The sequence below is a fragment of the Chiloscyllium punctatum genome, chromosome 9 (genome assembly GCF_047496795.1).
Source record: "Chiloscyllium punctatum isolate Juve2018m chromosome 9, sChiPun1.3, whole genome shotgun sequence".
Classification (NCBI taxonomy): domain Eukaryota; kingdom Metazoa; phylum Chordata; class Chondrichthyes; order Orectolobiformes; family Hemiscylliidae; genus Chiloscyllium; species Chiloscyllium punctatum.
In genome coordinates this window covers 54,989,197-55,002,967 of record NC_092747.1, presented here as the reverse complement: position 1 = coordinate 55,002,967, position 13,771 = coordinate 54,989,197, and the positions used below count along the sequence as shown (strand labels likewise).

The following is a 13,771-nucleotide window of genomic DNA, read 5'->3' as shown; positions in this document are numbered from 1 at the left end:
TCTGATGTGCTGCAGTGTGTTGTGGCCCTTTTGAATAGTGTCTTGATACAACTTCTTTTGTGTGTGTTGGGATGGTTGCTTTCATAGCCCAGGACTTGGTCTGTGTGTGTGGCTTTCCTGTATACCTTTGTGGTGAATTCTCCGTTAGGTGTTCTCTGTGCCATCACGTCTAGGAATGGAAGTTGGTTGTCCTTTTCTTCCTCTCTAGTGAATCGGATTCCTGTGAGTGTGGTGTTGATGATCCGGTGTGTGTTCTCTATTTCTGTGTTTTTAATTATTACAAAGGTGTCATCTACATATCTGACCCAGAATTTGAGTTGAATTTGCGGTAAGACTGTTTGTTCTAATCTTTGCATTACCGCTTCTGCTGAGTCCAGAGATGGGTGAGCCCATGGGTGTGCCGTTGATTTGTTCATATATTTGGTTGTGAAGTGTGTTGTGAGGCACAGGTCCAATAGTTTGAGTATGCCGTCTTTGTTGATAGGTTCAACGTCCTGTTGTCTGTTCTGTATGTCCAGCAGGTTGGCTATTGTTTCTCTGGCTAGAGTTTTGTCAATAGAGGTGAACAGTGCTGTTACATCGAATTAGACCATGGTTTCTTCCTTGTCTATGTGTATATTTCTGATGTCCAAGATTTCCTGTGTTGATTGTATAGAGTGTCTGGATCCGCTGATCAGATCCACTCAGACCCATAGTATCACTACCAGGGACACCATCACACAAACTGGCTAAAGAACTACAGCAGAAACTCAAACACCTGATCAGCGGGGACATGGTTTCATTCGATGTAACGGCACTGTTACATGAATTCGACTGGGACAACACTACTATTATAGGACAAGCCAAACAGAGAACAGCCAGGGAATTCCTAGAGGCATGGCACTCATCCACAGATTCAATCAATAAGCACATCGACCTGGACCCAATATACCGACCACTGCAACGGACGGCTGGAACTGACAACCGGAAGCAGCAGATTCAAACCACTACAAATGCCGGAGTCACAGGAGACTCCCAAGCACTGAGGATGTCACCTATACAGGGGACGAAACGTCTGCAACACAAATTCCCAGTGCGGTGAACAGAACCACAGCATATTCCCTTCTTCAGGAATGAGGACATGCCTGAAGAAACATGCTTATGTCCAAAATGTCAGTTCTCCTGTTCCTTTGATGCTGCCTGACTTGCTGTGCTTTTCCAGCAACACATTTTTAAGCCCACATTACCGAAGTATGTGGATCTTTGGACAGGGTGCAGAGGATGTTCACTAGGATGTTACCTGGTATGGAGGGCACTGTCTATGAAGAGTTTGAGTAGATTATGATGAGTTTACATTGGAATAATGGAGGTTGAGGAGGGACCTAATTGAGGTCTACAAAATCATGAGAGGTATAGACAGAGGTTGGATAGCAAGAAACTTTTTCCCCAGAGTGGGGAACTCATTTACAAGGGGGTCACAAATTCAAAGTGAGGGGAAAAGTTTTTAAAGGAGATATACATGGAAAGTTATTTTCGCAGAGGGTGGTGGGTGCCTGGAACGCATTGTCAGTGGAAGTGGTAAAGGGGGCCACAATAGTATCACTTTGACAGATAAATAAAAGAATGGAGGTAAGTTTGCTCATTGAGTTGGAAGGTTCATTTTCAGACGTTTTATCACCATACTAGGTAACATCAGTGAGCCTCTGGTGAAGCACTGGTGTTAGTGACCCACTTTCTATGTGTTTAGGTTTCCTTGGGTTGGTGATGTCATTTCCTGTTCTTTACATTTATCATTCTTTTTGTAAATGATACAAAAGAACAAGCGAAACTAATGTCACTTACAAAATACTGTGCAAGAACTGTAACAAACACTGCATTGGACAAACAGGCAGAAAATAGCCACCAGGATACATGAACATCAACTAGTCACAAAATGACATGTCCCACTCTCACTAGTATCCTTATGTACAGATGAGGAAGGAGACCACTTTGACTGGGACAACACATCCATCCTAGGAGAAGTCAAAAAGCATGAGAATTCTGAGAAGCATGGCATTCCAACCAGAACTATCAACAAACACATCAACATGGATCCCATTTACCACCCTCTGAGGAAAAAGAACAGGAACTGACACCATAACAGGAAATGATATCACCAACCCAAGGAAACCTAATCACATAAATAGAAAGTGGGTCACTAACACCAGTACGTCACTGGTGGCTCACTGATGTTACCTCGTATGGTGACAAAATATCTGAAAATGAACTTTCCAGCTCAGCAAGCAAACTTGCCTCCAGAACTTCAACCTGAGCTACAAATCTCCTCAAAACTCACTAGATACATGAATGGAGAGGGAGCAGAGCTCCTTTAGAAAATAGGCAATAGGTTTAGGTAGAGGATCTGGATCGACACTGGCTTGGAGGGCCAAAGGGCCTGTTCTTGTGTTGTAATTTTCTTTGTTCTTTAATGAAAACATACTGCATTCACCTAATAACATTGGCACTGCAATGCAGGCCGATGACAACCTCTGCTGCAACACCTGCACAGTAAAGCGAACTAAGTTCTGGAGATGCCTCCAGTGAAACTGACTGAAGGAACAATGCATTTACAAACTTTAAAGATTATAAAGGATGGGGGCATGGATACCTCACTTTGAACAGTCTCAATTGCTGAGACATTAGTTACACATGTTACAAATATACTATTAATTGAATACAGGTTAAGTATTAATTCTATAATTGGATTCACTTACCATTAACATGTGTATCCTGAAATGCATAATTTGGACTTGTGCATAGAACAAAGTTACTTGGGTTGAGCAAAACTACCTATTAAATTGTCAGATATGTATTTGCCTTACTAGGAAACACTGCTGTGGAAAGCACAATAAGTTCCACCATTTCACTTCAAACTTAGCAAATATTTCATGTTAAGCATAAGTTTGAATATCTAGTGGTTGCTACATTTCTTATAAGAGACATAAGTGTTCACAAATTTGTAGGAAAAACATGCAAATTATACATTACCTCATACTGACAAAATTTCCCCAAACAGCTGTAAAAAGAAACAAAATACATATTTCAGTAATAGTAATGCATATAAATCATATTGCAAATCTTGCTTTTGATAGTTTACATTTTAGAAATCTCCAGGTGCACTGATCCAGCAACTTAAATGTGTAACTGACTTTTTAATTTGTTTTTTGACAACCAGGCCTTTGATGGTGGAGCTGATAATTCAAGGCCCTTGATAAATGAAGGGAATTGCATTAGATAAAATCACCTACTGGACTATAGAGCATGTCTCATCTCTCTACTGAATCCACAATGTCAGCTCGTGAAAGAATCAATTGTACTCTACGGCAAATGGTACAACTAAAACAGAAAAAACTTAAATATTGTAAGAAAGACTATATTTAGATTTTGAATCACCTTTTAAGTTAGGTTTATAATCCAACTGCGCAAGAATTTCTTGAATAAAGGATGAAACAAAACTTAAGACTTTTGGGTGGATATGATCCGTAATTTATTGGTTTTATACAAACCACTTTACATTAAGAGGTTGAGATGTACAGAAAGAAAATATAATTCTTCATATACAAGATAATAGTTTAGATTAGATTAGATTAGATTAGATTAGATTAGATTACTTACAGTGTGGAAACAGGCCCTTCGGCCCAACAAGTCCACACTGCCCCGCCGAAGCGTAACCCACCCATACCCCTACATCTACATTTACACCTTACCTAACACTAAGTGGAATTTAGTATGGCCAATTCACCTGGCCTGCACATCTTTGGACTGTGGGAGGAAACCGGAGCACCCGGAGGAAACCCACGCAGACACGGGGAGAACGTGCAAACTCCACACAGTCAGTTTACTGTGGCTAATCCACCAAGCCCATGTTAGGTTTGGACTGTGGGAGTAAACTAGACAAAAACCACACAAACACAGGGATAATATGCTAACTCCACACAGTCACCCAAGGCTGGAATTGAACCAGAGTTTTATGTCACCATGCTGCCCATAGAACTAAGAACAGAAGCTGGGACATGAAGTTTTGGTAATAGCTTATTGTTGTTGTTCAAATAGAAAATGCATATATTGAACATAAATTTATTTCCAAAAATATCAACTGTAGCCTGAACACTTCCACGCTATTGAACCCAAGATACAGAAGAAAAGTTTAAAGGATTTGTGAGATGAGGTTTATTACCTTTAATTGCTGGAAATCCTGTCTTTGGAAGAGCCAAAAGCTAATTGATGACTGCCTTGCAACTTTTTCTGGACCGGGTTTCTATTTCACAAACCCAGTGAGTCAAAGTCTCAAGTTGCAGTAAAGTCTCCGTCTCTCCCTCTGATCAATGATGTTCAAGGTACCAACTGGAAAACCGCATTCTCAGCATAAGGAACGGAAACAAACACAAACCTGGTGGCTGGTTCACTGCTAACAGCAGTGATGGAACCTGTCTGTGTGATCAAGCAGTCCACTCATTAAGTATGAAAGCGATCCATAAGACACAGAATGCATTAACGGTTACTCACTGCCAACTCCTACAGACTGCTTGGCAGTATGCCAATGACCACTGGTTACAACTCCACCAGTATATACTGATGCCCATGGCATAGTAAGGAGAGATCAAAAAATGGACAGCTTGAACAGCAAAATAAAATGGCATCATTGAAAACAAAGGCAGGGAAGATCATTGACAGTAATAAACAGTTGGAGAAATTAATGCAACACTACCTTGAGTTTTGGAATACTAGATTGTACTTGAAGGAAAACAGTCACTAAAGAAGATCTAAACACTACAGCAAGCTTGTCCGTACTGGTCCAAACGGCTGTTAAAAAAAATGATATGCCATAAAGTGCCAGAACACAACTGTTTATCCTGACTACTGATCTCAAAGGGTTCCAATGCTTTATATTGCTGACCATATTCATTACATTGTCATGAGAAAAGGCATCACACTGAGCTGTGATGATAGGCAGCCAATTTTCTACAGACGTTTACATATGCTCACATGAAATGTATTGGTGAGAATCATAGATTACAGCATAGAAAGATCCTCTTTGCAGCAGCTGAATAAATTGCCAACCATTTAATCCCTCTTACCAACCTGCAGGTTACAGCACTTTAGGTGCAGATCCAAGTCCTTTTGACATGAGTTGGGGGTTTCAACATCAAACAGGGCAGAGAATTCTGGGCACACTCTACCCTTCGAGTGAAAAACGCTTTCTATCATGTCTGCTCTAATGCATCTCTCTCAAGTCCTCATTACTTTGTACACCTCGATTAAATTATCTCTCAACATTCTCTACCCTAGCCTATTCAATCTTGCAACATACTGCACCTTACTGGAAAAATGGAATAAGAGAAGGTGCAGATGAGCTGGAGTTAAGTGTGTACACAAATGGAGATTCTGCTGACAACAAGTAACTGAATGAAAATTGGACACTAGTCCACAGAGCAATAATGAAGGCCTTCTGCCTCCCAAAATCTCTGATCGGTTTTCTGGTAGCCTAACAGCTTGGGTCTGTGAACAGAATTAGGAGAAGCCATCAAATTTCCCAAACTTGAGAGCTCTCTGTTCCTTTCAATAAAAGCTGCACTTTGCCTATTTAAAAAAAAAGTTCCTTCGGTAGTTGCTGTAACTTTTAATAAGGCATAGACATTTTATAATTTTGAACCAGTCATCCTGTACCTCCTGGAACCAAATGAAAGAAAGACCAAGAAGCAATAATGTGATCGGCACAAGAATGACCTCAGCAAATCCTGTGAATAGAGATCACTGAACTACTTTCCCAGTTTTCTCTCTCTTCATAATACACATTTTTCCCTAGCTGTGTCTGTCTGTGTGTAAGGGGACGCTTATAAGGGAGTTAGAATTTTAATTAGGTACATGTTGACTGTTCATAATTATTTTAGCTGTAGCTAGAATCTATTTACCTGTAATAAACCATAATCTTGTTAGATAAAGAAACCCAGTCCATGTGTTCTATCAACCATCAACCTGCATTTGAAAATCAGGTGCTTGGAGAATTTTGCAGACTTCGATGAAGTTTTTAATTTTTGTGATGATCCTGAGAAAAGCAGGGCTTGATTTCCAATAAACTATTTCAGTGAGGCATAACAATAAGAACAATCTGGTAGCCATTACAGACATGATATAGGATGACATGGATTGGGACTTGAACTTTGAAGGCTATGGGACATTTTGGATAGACAGGAAACTAGGAATAGGTTGAGGGGTGGCTTTGTTGGTTAATTATGATATTAGCACAAGTGAGGATGACTTAAGTTCAAGAAGCCAAGGTGGGGAAACAGTTTAGGTTGAAAAAAGCAATTACACAGGTAAGAAGTCCCTACAGGAGTGGTGTATAGGCCACGAACAGAAACTATACGGTCAGCTGGTGTATAATGAGAGCTCATCAGAAAGGCAATGTGATAATCATGGGTCATTTTCATCTAAATATAGACAGTAAAAATCAGATGGGCAAATGTAACCTAGATGAAGAATTCCTACAATGTTTTCAGGATAGTTTCTCAGAACAGCATGCTCTGGAGCCAACCACACAGCAGGTGCGGTTACACAGGATTAGTGAATGACATCGGAGTCAGTAGCAATGACCATATAATTGAATTATACATTTAGTCGGAGAGATAGAGGAGTAGGTTAGAGACTATTGTTTTAAATGTAAATAAAACCAATTATAAGGACATGAAAGCAGGGATGGCTAAAGTGAATTGGCAAATGAAGTAAAGTATAGGTTAATAGAGATGGAGTGGCAGATATTTAATGGAGTATTTCAGAATATATCAAAGAGCAGGGGTCATAGATCCAAGCTAAGCGGAAGAAGGATTAGAAAGGACGTGAGGAAAACATTTTTTTTAAAATGTAGAGGGTAGGGGCTGGAATTCGATGTCTGAGTTGGTGGTAAAGGCAGAGACCTAAAAAGTACTTGTATCGGTGTCTTAAATGCTGTAAGCTGTAGGGCATTAGGCCAAGTGCAAGATGATGGAATTAAAAAGGGTACCTGGGTGTCTTTGGGTTGGTGTGGACAGAATGGGTCAAATAACCCCCTTCTGTGCTGTAACATTTCTACGGTTCTATATATACATTACAAAGAGCAAGAAACATCCCAAGGGATAGATCACCATCTGTGGTTAATTGGGAATATTAAGAGTTAGATCAAACTTAAAAGACAAAGCATATAATTGTGCAAATATAGGTGGCAGGACAACATATAAAAAATAATGACCAAAAACAAATAAGCAAAGTAAAACTGGTGTGCAAAAGAGAGATATTCAGAAATATAAAGACAGATAGAAAGAGCTTCCATAAATATTGGCAAAAAAAAAGTTAAGAGTGAGCATTGCTCCTAAAGAAATTAAGGCTAGAAAATTAATAATTGAAAATAAGAAAATGGCAGATGAATTGAACAGGTATTTTGCATCGATCTTCACTTTAGTTCGACAATTGATATCCAGAAACAATAATAAATCAGAAAATGGAAAAGATGGAGGAACTCAGGAAAATCACAAAAACCTGAGTAGTAGTACTGAGCAAACTTTGGGAGATGTGGGATGACAAGTTTCCTGGTAATACAAGGATCTTTTAAAAAGAGGGGCTGGTGAGATAGTTGATGCATTTATTTTAATTTTCCAAAACTCCCTTCATTCAGGATGGCCCAATTAGATTCGCAGATGATCACAATTATACAGTACAGAAGCAAGCCATTCAACTCAGAGAGCTACCGAGCTAGTCCCATTCTCCAACTCAATAATGATTGTAACTTGGGACACAAAAGGCAGAAACGAATAGGCCAATCAGCTTATCATTTGTCACAGATTAACTTTAGAAGACATTATTAACGTTATAACAGAGCATTTGGTTCACGATACCAATCTCAGATTTCTCTGAGGAAACACGATGAATGGGAAACTAATGGATATTCTGAATTTATCAAATGCCTTCTGGAAACTTAAATAATCACATCAAAGGTTATTGAGGAAATAAGTTCACAGTGTGAGGGGCAGCATATGCGCATTGAGGGATGATTGACTGGCTAACAGGAAGCAACAATAGGCATAAATAGGTTTGTTTCAAGTTAACAGTCTATGATGAGTGGTGTGCCACAGAGATCAGTGCAGGTAACAATTAATATAAATAAGGGAACAGAAGCTAACAGCTCCTCGGATGCTGCCTGAACTGCTGTGCTTTTCCAGCACCACTCTAATCTAAACTCTGGATTCCAGCATCTGCAGTCATTGTTTTTACCTAAGGGAACAGAAGGTTGGATTACCTAATTTGGCAATGACCAAGATAAGTAGGAATGTAAGTTGTGAAGATCCAGTGCCAGAAAATGATATAGACAGGTTCAAAGGATGGGCAAAGCAGCAGCAAAGGGAGTATAACATGGGAAAATGCTGAAACATCCATTTTGCCAGAAAGAATATAAAACAAGTATATTATCTAAATGGTGAAAGATTACAGATTTCAAATGCAGGGAGATGCAAGTGCCTTGATGTGTGAATCACAAAAGGTTAATTTGCAGGTTGTTATGGACTAGACCAGATCCCCTCAAAATATGTTAAGAAGGTAGCCCTGACCCTAATATTTTCTTATTTTACAGGTAAATGTCAGGTGCTGTGTTCCAAATACAATTTGATTGATCAAACTACTCAATGTTAAGCAAAACACAATTTATTCAAACATTATTGTTAAAATACAAAAGAAGAAAAAACTTTGAATATCTTAACTATATTGAAAAACTTAAAGAATAATAGATACAATAACTATTACTAATTAACTATTCCAATATAGTAATATCTCAAATGCACAGGTAAGTTGGTGGTGGAGTAAGACACTCCAGCCAGAGCACATCCGTTCCGCCTGTTCCTTTCTTTTCCCCTCTTTTCCTCCATTCTTTTAGCCTTGGACACCCTACCTTCTGATTCCTAGTCTCCGAAGCAGGATCGGCAGCAGCCAGCAATCAGACCATGTGGAGGTCCCCTATGCTGGTCTGCTGCAGACAGCCGTTGGGAGAGAAACTGTGAGGTTTGTCTTTTTAACTTCATGTTTTTCTGACCTATGGTTATAGTGTGTATAGCTGTAACTTCTTTTCTTCATTTTTCTATTCAGTAACTAAGGATTGTACCTACGTAGTCTGTCCCTAAGATGACACTATGTGTTGATGACATTGTTACACTGTAACTAATGTTGTAACTTAAGAAGCTGTTCCTAGGTACCTTGCACATAAGATGGTGCTTTAAGTGGCATCTTATAAACTTTTCACTGTACTCATTTGAGTACATGTGATAATAAAGCTAATTCAATTCAACACCCTTGGCAAAAGGCAAATTCAGTAAACAGGTTTTGCCTCACATGCAATCCAGCAGTGTAAGAAGAGAATCCCCAGCTTTTGGCTCTAATTAAGAGAGGGATAAATAGCTTTCACTTCAAGATCCCAACAGCAACTGCTGAACACTAAACCTAAAATTTTTGGTTCTGTGGGTGGGAGCTTGATCAGACCCATTGAGGCTGCATCCGTTGTTCCAACTTTTACAAAAAGCCCACAGTTTAACAAGCTGTTTATGTTTGCAGACTGCCCTTCACCTTTCCCCAAATCTCTCTCTGTAAGAAACTACGACAAAATACCCCTCTTAAAGCCATAGCATTGTCACAAGGTACAACAAGTAATTAGGAAAGCTATTACAATATTTTAGTTATAATTTAAAAAGTGATTTGTGAAAGAAGTAAACATGGAGGTAAGAAAAAATATGTTTCCATGCAATGAATAGTTTGGGTATAGACTGCCCTGGCTGGAAATGTACTGGAAGCAGGTTCGATTGAAGCATTCAAGAGAGTGTCGTTTCTATGTAAGTAATTACCCACTGTGCAAGGATATTGGGAAAATGAAGGAGAATGGTACAAAGTTATGATGCTTGTCAGAAGATCTGGTACAGACACAATGGGTCAAATGGCATCTTTCTGTGCCAGTACACTTCTGTGATTCTGTGACATTTGACTCAATAGACACAGAGCTTGACTCCTCTTGTGGGTGAGTCAAGAACTAGAGGGCATAATCTCAAAGGGGTCATCCAGTTAAAACAGAGATGACAAGAAATTTCTTCTTCTTTGCTGGTCTGCCTCCTAACCCCCCCTTTTCCCATAGGTCTCATTATTTCTATTAAGCGTCACAAATGTGGTCGTTTTTTTTCTAAAAGTTGTTCCTTTCTCAAGAATACTACGTCCTTGATTTTTTTTTCCAGAGGGGGCATAAACCAGCTCCTAGTTCAGATTATACTGGTTTGGTACAGAGATCAAAAGATATTGAAAGGCCATTTTGTGTCTAAGTAAACTGAAGAGACTTCAAGCTAAAGTGGTCATGTTTTAGAAGTGACCTGTATAATGAAAGGGGAGTGGTCAACTCTCTAGCTGAGCTGTTCAATCCAGAACTAGTTAAGAGTTCAACTGAGATATGTGGCAACTCTCTCTCTTTCTGCCATTCTAACTTCAACCTGTAATCTTCTATTCCATTTTTAACGGTGTTTTAAGGGGGTTTGCTTATTGGGACTGTTGTATATATTCGGAACAGCATAACTAAGTCTAGTTTAGATAGACTGAATTCTGTAGGGGTTTTTTATTCTGTTCTTTGCGTTTCATTGTGAATAAATTTCTGTTTTAAAACCTAGTAGTCAATCTAGCTAGCTTATTCTGAGTAATTCTCACTGTACACTTACCAAAACAAATTGCAAAGTTATGGTCTGGGTTGCCTGCTCAAGAATGTTGAGTGGTCTATCCTAGTCCATAAGCAAGATTTCGCTGGAACACAACAACAGCGTTATAGGAGAACTACTTGTACTGCACAAAGGGTACTTAATAAAAGAACCCATGGTGTTAGCAGAGGTAGAGGATTTGATATTAGAAGGCACAGAAATGGGGGTCAAGAGGTATTTTCAGGATGGGAACCTGTACAGGATTCTGTAATGGAGCCACAATTATTAATGACTTATGTGACAGAGATGAATGTACTTCTGACAAAGTTTGTAGATGGCACAAAAATAGGTGGGAAAGCAGGTGATGAGGATGACACGATGAGTCTACAGAGGGATATGGACAGGTTATGTCCTTCGGCAAAAATCTGGTAGTTGAAATAGTGTGTTAGAAAGTGTAAGGATGTGCACTTTGGCAGGAAGAAAAGAGGAGCTGAATATTATTCAAACTGGAGAAAGATTTCAAAAGCTGAAGCAGACAGAAATTTAGGAGCACTTGTGCACAAATTCAGAAAAGCTATCATTCAAGTTCAACAGATAATAGGGAAGACAAAAGGACCATTTGCCTTTATTTAATAGGGAAGAGTATAAGAACAGGAATGTCTTGCTAAAATATGCAAAGTACTTGTTAGAATACATCTGGAATACGATGAATGGTTTTGGTCTCCCTATCTAAGGCAACACGAGAAGCAGTCCAGAGAAGGTTCATTAAGTTGATTTCGGAGATGGTGGAATGTTCTTAGAGGAGGTTAAGTAGCTTGGGCTTGAAATATGAGAGATGACTTTATTTAAAAGCATTTAGATCCTTAGGGAATTCATTGGGTGTGAAACGTATCACAGAATGTAACAGAGTTAGGGGTCACCTACCTGAGAGAAAGTGGAGGAATGACCACCTGTAAGGACAGTTCCTGTGGATTTTTTTTTAAATTGATGACCACTGTTGGAACTAGATCTTTAAATATTTTCAATGCTGAGATAGACTGATTTTTAAGTCAGTAAGAGACTCAAAGATTATAGGGGTAATTCAGGAAAGTAGAGTTGAGGATTATCAGACCATCCATTATCTCACAAATGGCAGAGCTTTCTCAATATGCTGGTTGGCTTGCACCTCTTCTCTCTTATGGTCTTAAAGTACTTTCTCCCTGTTCACTCTCTGCCCTGTAATGCTTGGCCCTCTATTCTCTGTCCACTCTGATCTATCCCATTCCTATTCCCTGGACTAGGTTCTCAACCCATGAAAGTGCAGACCTCCACCTGTATTCAGGCCTTAATCCTATTCTCTACCCAGTATCATCTGTCTCTTCTCTAACTCACCAGATATCCATCCTCTATTCTTCCAATACTGCCACCCTTTGATTTCCCATGTCCATCCACTTTCCCATGGCCCATACCCCAATCTTCCAATGACCCCCTCTCCAGTGACAACTTACTGCTAGTCTCCAAAACTCATCTTCTGCAGTACCCCAGCCTCCCTCCCACTCTCCATGCCCCATTCTCCCAAACCATCATCCTCTCGATTCTCCACCAACCCTCGCTCTTCGCACACATTCTCATGTCCACTCACTCTGTCGTCTCCAACACACCCTCGTCCCAAATCTCTGGTTCGCCAGCATCTGTCCCCCTCTACATTCTGCACGACATTCTCCAGCACCCTTTGCCCTCTATTCTCCTACTCCCAGTTCTCTAGCCCCCTTCAATCCTCCACCCCTCCCCCCTCAATCCTCCACATACGACCGCCCAGATTCAACTCTCTCCACTCCATTCTCCCCCATTATTTTCCAGCCTTATTTCCCTATCCTTTCGGAATCAACCCTTGATTAATTTTCTGAGGGATTCTGGGTCTTCTGTATAATAAACCAATCACGTACTCACATGCTACGTATGCAAGCAGTGCAAGTGCAATCAAAAACTTTATCATTCTTCGGTTGATATGACTGAACAGAGCCGCCAGACGCTTCTTTACCATCCTCCGCTACCCAGACGACTTCGGTTCGTGGGGCATCTACTGCGCATGTGTGAACCAACCGGTATTGCCGCGCAAGCGCACGAAGTTATCACGGCATTGTGGGATAGCTTCGATCCTCCCAGCGCAAGATCTGGTCCTCCTAGTTCAGTAAGGATAGTCTGAAGGGGACATGACAGAATTATAAGGTGAATGAGGGGCGTTAAGTTTTGTATCTTATTGCCATGATATGTCATTATAATACGTTGTAAGACAATTTTTTTTGTGCATAGTGTTTTTTGGGGAAGATAATATTAATAAAGCAAGCCTTTTCACTTCCCTGAATTTCATTTGAAACTTTTCACTTGAAATCATGCATACGATTCTTTTTTGGAGGAGAAAGTGAGGGCTGCAGATGGTGGAGATCAGAGCTGAAAATGTGTTGCTGGAAAAACACAGCAGGTCAGGCAGCATCTAAGGAGCAGGAGAATCGACGTTTCGGGCATGAACCCTTCTTCAGGAATGAGGAAAGTTTGTCCAGCAGGCTAAGATAAAAGGTAGGGAGGAGGGACTTGGGGGAGGGGCGTTGGAAATGCGATAGGTGGAAGGAGGTCAAGGTGAGGGTGATAGGCCAGAGTGGGGGTGGGGGCGGAGAGGTCAGGAAGAAGATTGCAGGTTAGGAAGGTGGTGCTGAGTTTGAGGGATTTGACTGAGACAAGGTGGGGGGAGGGGAAATGAGGAAACTGAGACAAGGTGGGGGGAGGGGAAATGAGGAAACTGGAGAAATCTGAGTTCATCTGCCACAAATTCACCTGCACCTCCACACACATCATCTATTGCATCCGCTGCACCCGATGTGGCCTCCTCTATATCGGGGAGACAGGCCGCCTACTTGCGGAACGTTTCAGAGAACACCTCTGGGACACCCGGACCAACCAACCCAACCACCCCGTAGCTCAACACTTCAACTCCCCCTCCCACTCCTCCAAGGTCATGCAGGTCCTTGGACTCCTTCATCGCCAGACCATAGCAACACGACGGTTGGAGGAAGAGCGCCTCTTCTTTCGCC

The 13,771-nt window shown here is 40.6% G+C and overlaps 1 protein-coding gene across 1 annotated transcript in view; it reads right to left on the bottom strand.

Annotated features, from left to right (window-relative positions):
- Positions 1 to 12,758, bottom strand: part of uxs1 (UDP-glucuronate decarboxylase 1) — a 65,035-nt gene extending 52,277 nt beyond the window's left edge. The window contains exons 1-2 of the mRNA XM_072577566.1: positions 12,633 to 12,758; positions 3,007 to 3,034 (exon numbers count right to left, since the gene is read on the bottom strand). Of these exons, the coding sequence (XP_072433667.1) occupies positions 3,007 to 3,034; positions 12,633 to 12,726 (122 nt within the window). The 5' untranslated portion in view covers positions 12,727 to 12,758. The remainder of the gene's footprint in view (positions 1 to 3,006; positions 3,035 to 12,632) is intronic.
- Between the last annotated feature and the right edge of the window lie 1,013 nt (positions 12,759 to 13,771).